This window comes from Teleopsis dalmanni, chromosome 2, assembly GCF_002237135.1.
Source record: "Teleopsis dalmanni isolate 2A chromosome 2, ASM223713v2, whole genome shotgun sequence".
Taxonomy (NCBI): Eukaryota; Metazoa; Arthropoda; class Insecta; order Diptera; family Diopsidae; genus Teleopsis; species Teleopsis dalmanni.
Genome location: NC_051847.1, coordinates 240,850,419 through 240,851,645, shown reverse-complemented (window position 1 = coordinate 240,851,645; position 1,227 = coordinate 240,850,419). Strand labels below are relative to the sequence as shown.

The 1,227-nt window shown below is 28.2% G+C and overlaps 1 protein-coding gene across 1 annotated transcript; it reads left to right on the top strand.

Annotated features, from left to right (window-relative positions):
• The first annotated feature begins 6 nt into the window (after window positions 1-6).
• LOC119682168 (DNA damage-binding protein 1-like) lies at window positions 7-855 on the top strand. Its single transcript, XM_038095532.1, has 3 exons — window positions 7-90; window positions 152-548; window positions 634-855. The coding sequence occupies exons 1-3, from the start codon at window positions 8-10 to the stop codon at window positions 712-714; spliced, it is 561 nt and encodes a 186-aa protein (XP_037951460.1). The 5' UTR covers window position 7; the 3' UTR covers window positions 715-855.
• Window positions 856-1,227: the final 372 nt, after the last annotated feature.

Genomic DNA, 1,227 nt, shown 5'->3' with positions numbered 1-1,227 from the left:
TAAATGGATGAGAGCAGTAGAAATATTAGATGATGATACTTTTCTAGGTTCTGAGACTCACGGCAATTTATTTGTGTGCCAAAAAGACAGGTAAACTTCATTCAGAGAAAGGTGCAAAATGTAAATTTTTAAACCATATGTACATTTTTAGTGCAGCTACAACAGACGAAGAACGGCAGTTGTTGCCTGAGGTAGCACGTTTTCATTTGGGAGATATTGTAAATGTTTTTCGTCATGGATCTTTAGTTATGCAAAATGTTGGCGAACGTACGACACCTACTACCGGTTGCGTACTTTATGGCACTGTAAATGGTGCTATCGGTATAGTAACGCAAATACCAGTCGACTTTTATGATTTTTTGCATAGTTTGGAAGAGAGATTATGTTCTGTTATCAAATCTTTGGGTAGCATTGAACACTCATTTTTCAGAAGTTTTCATACACAACTCAAAACTGAACCTAGTGAGGGCTTTATTGATGGAGTTTTAATTGAGAGCTTTCTGGACTTGACTAGAGAACAAATGAAAACTGCTGTAACTGGCTTGGAAGTATGTTTTAAAATTTTTAATTTAAAAAAAATTAATAAAGAAAATATATATATTTTAAATTTTTATTTTCTGTTTTTTTTTCCAGCTAACTGTTAATGGCGAGAGAAAGCTTGCAGAAGTTGAAGATGTCATCAAAATAGTTGAAGATCTTACAAGAATGCACTAAGAAATATAATTTTATATATTATTATTGCTAGTTTTTCAAAATTATTTAAAATAATTCAATATTACTGATTTTAATTACATCCTTTAAACTTTGATCAAAAAATCGACTACACAATTGCGTTATTTTGTTTTATACTTAATTGTACAGAATTAACATAAATATATAAAAATTAATTAAAAATAACTGTTTTTTTATTTTTGTTTCAATAAAATTCAAAGTTTGAATTAACTTATCATAAAATCTAAGCAAAAAATTCGAGTAAAGAAGATAATGCGAATTTGGATTTTTCACATTATTGAAAGATTGAATGGAATATCGTTATGGAAATATCAATGGATTATAATAGAACTTAAATGAATATATAGCGTAAAAACTTATAATCCAATAGATGTCAAATATTACAAATCAAACTTATTCAATTGGTAATGTTTTTAATGGTAATAGGCTAAATAGTATTCTTTATTGATTGTCTGTGTCTCATGAGTGAATTTATAATACGATATATCAGTCGTC

What these genes read in the sequence shown, in the direction of transcription:
- LOC119682168 (XM_038095532.1), top strand. Translation starts at nt 8, where the DNA reads ATGAGAGCAGTAGAAATATTAGATGATGATACTTTTCTAGGTTCTGAG. An exon ending in TTTGTGTGCCAAAAAGACAG is followed by an intron (nt 91 to 151) that starts GTAAACTTCATT and finishes GTACATTTTTAG; the next exon opens with TGCAGCTACAACAGACGAAG. An exon ending in CTGCTGTAACTGGCTTGGAA is followed by an intron (nt 549 to 633) that starts GTATGTTTTAAA and finishes TTTTTTTTCCAG; the next exon opens with CTAACTGTTAATGGCGAGAG.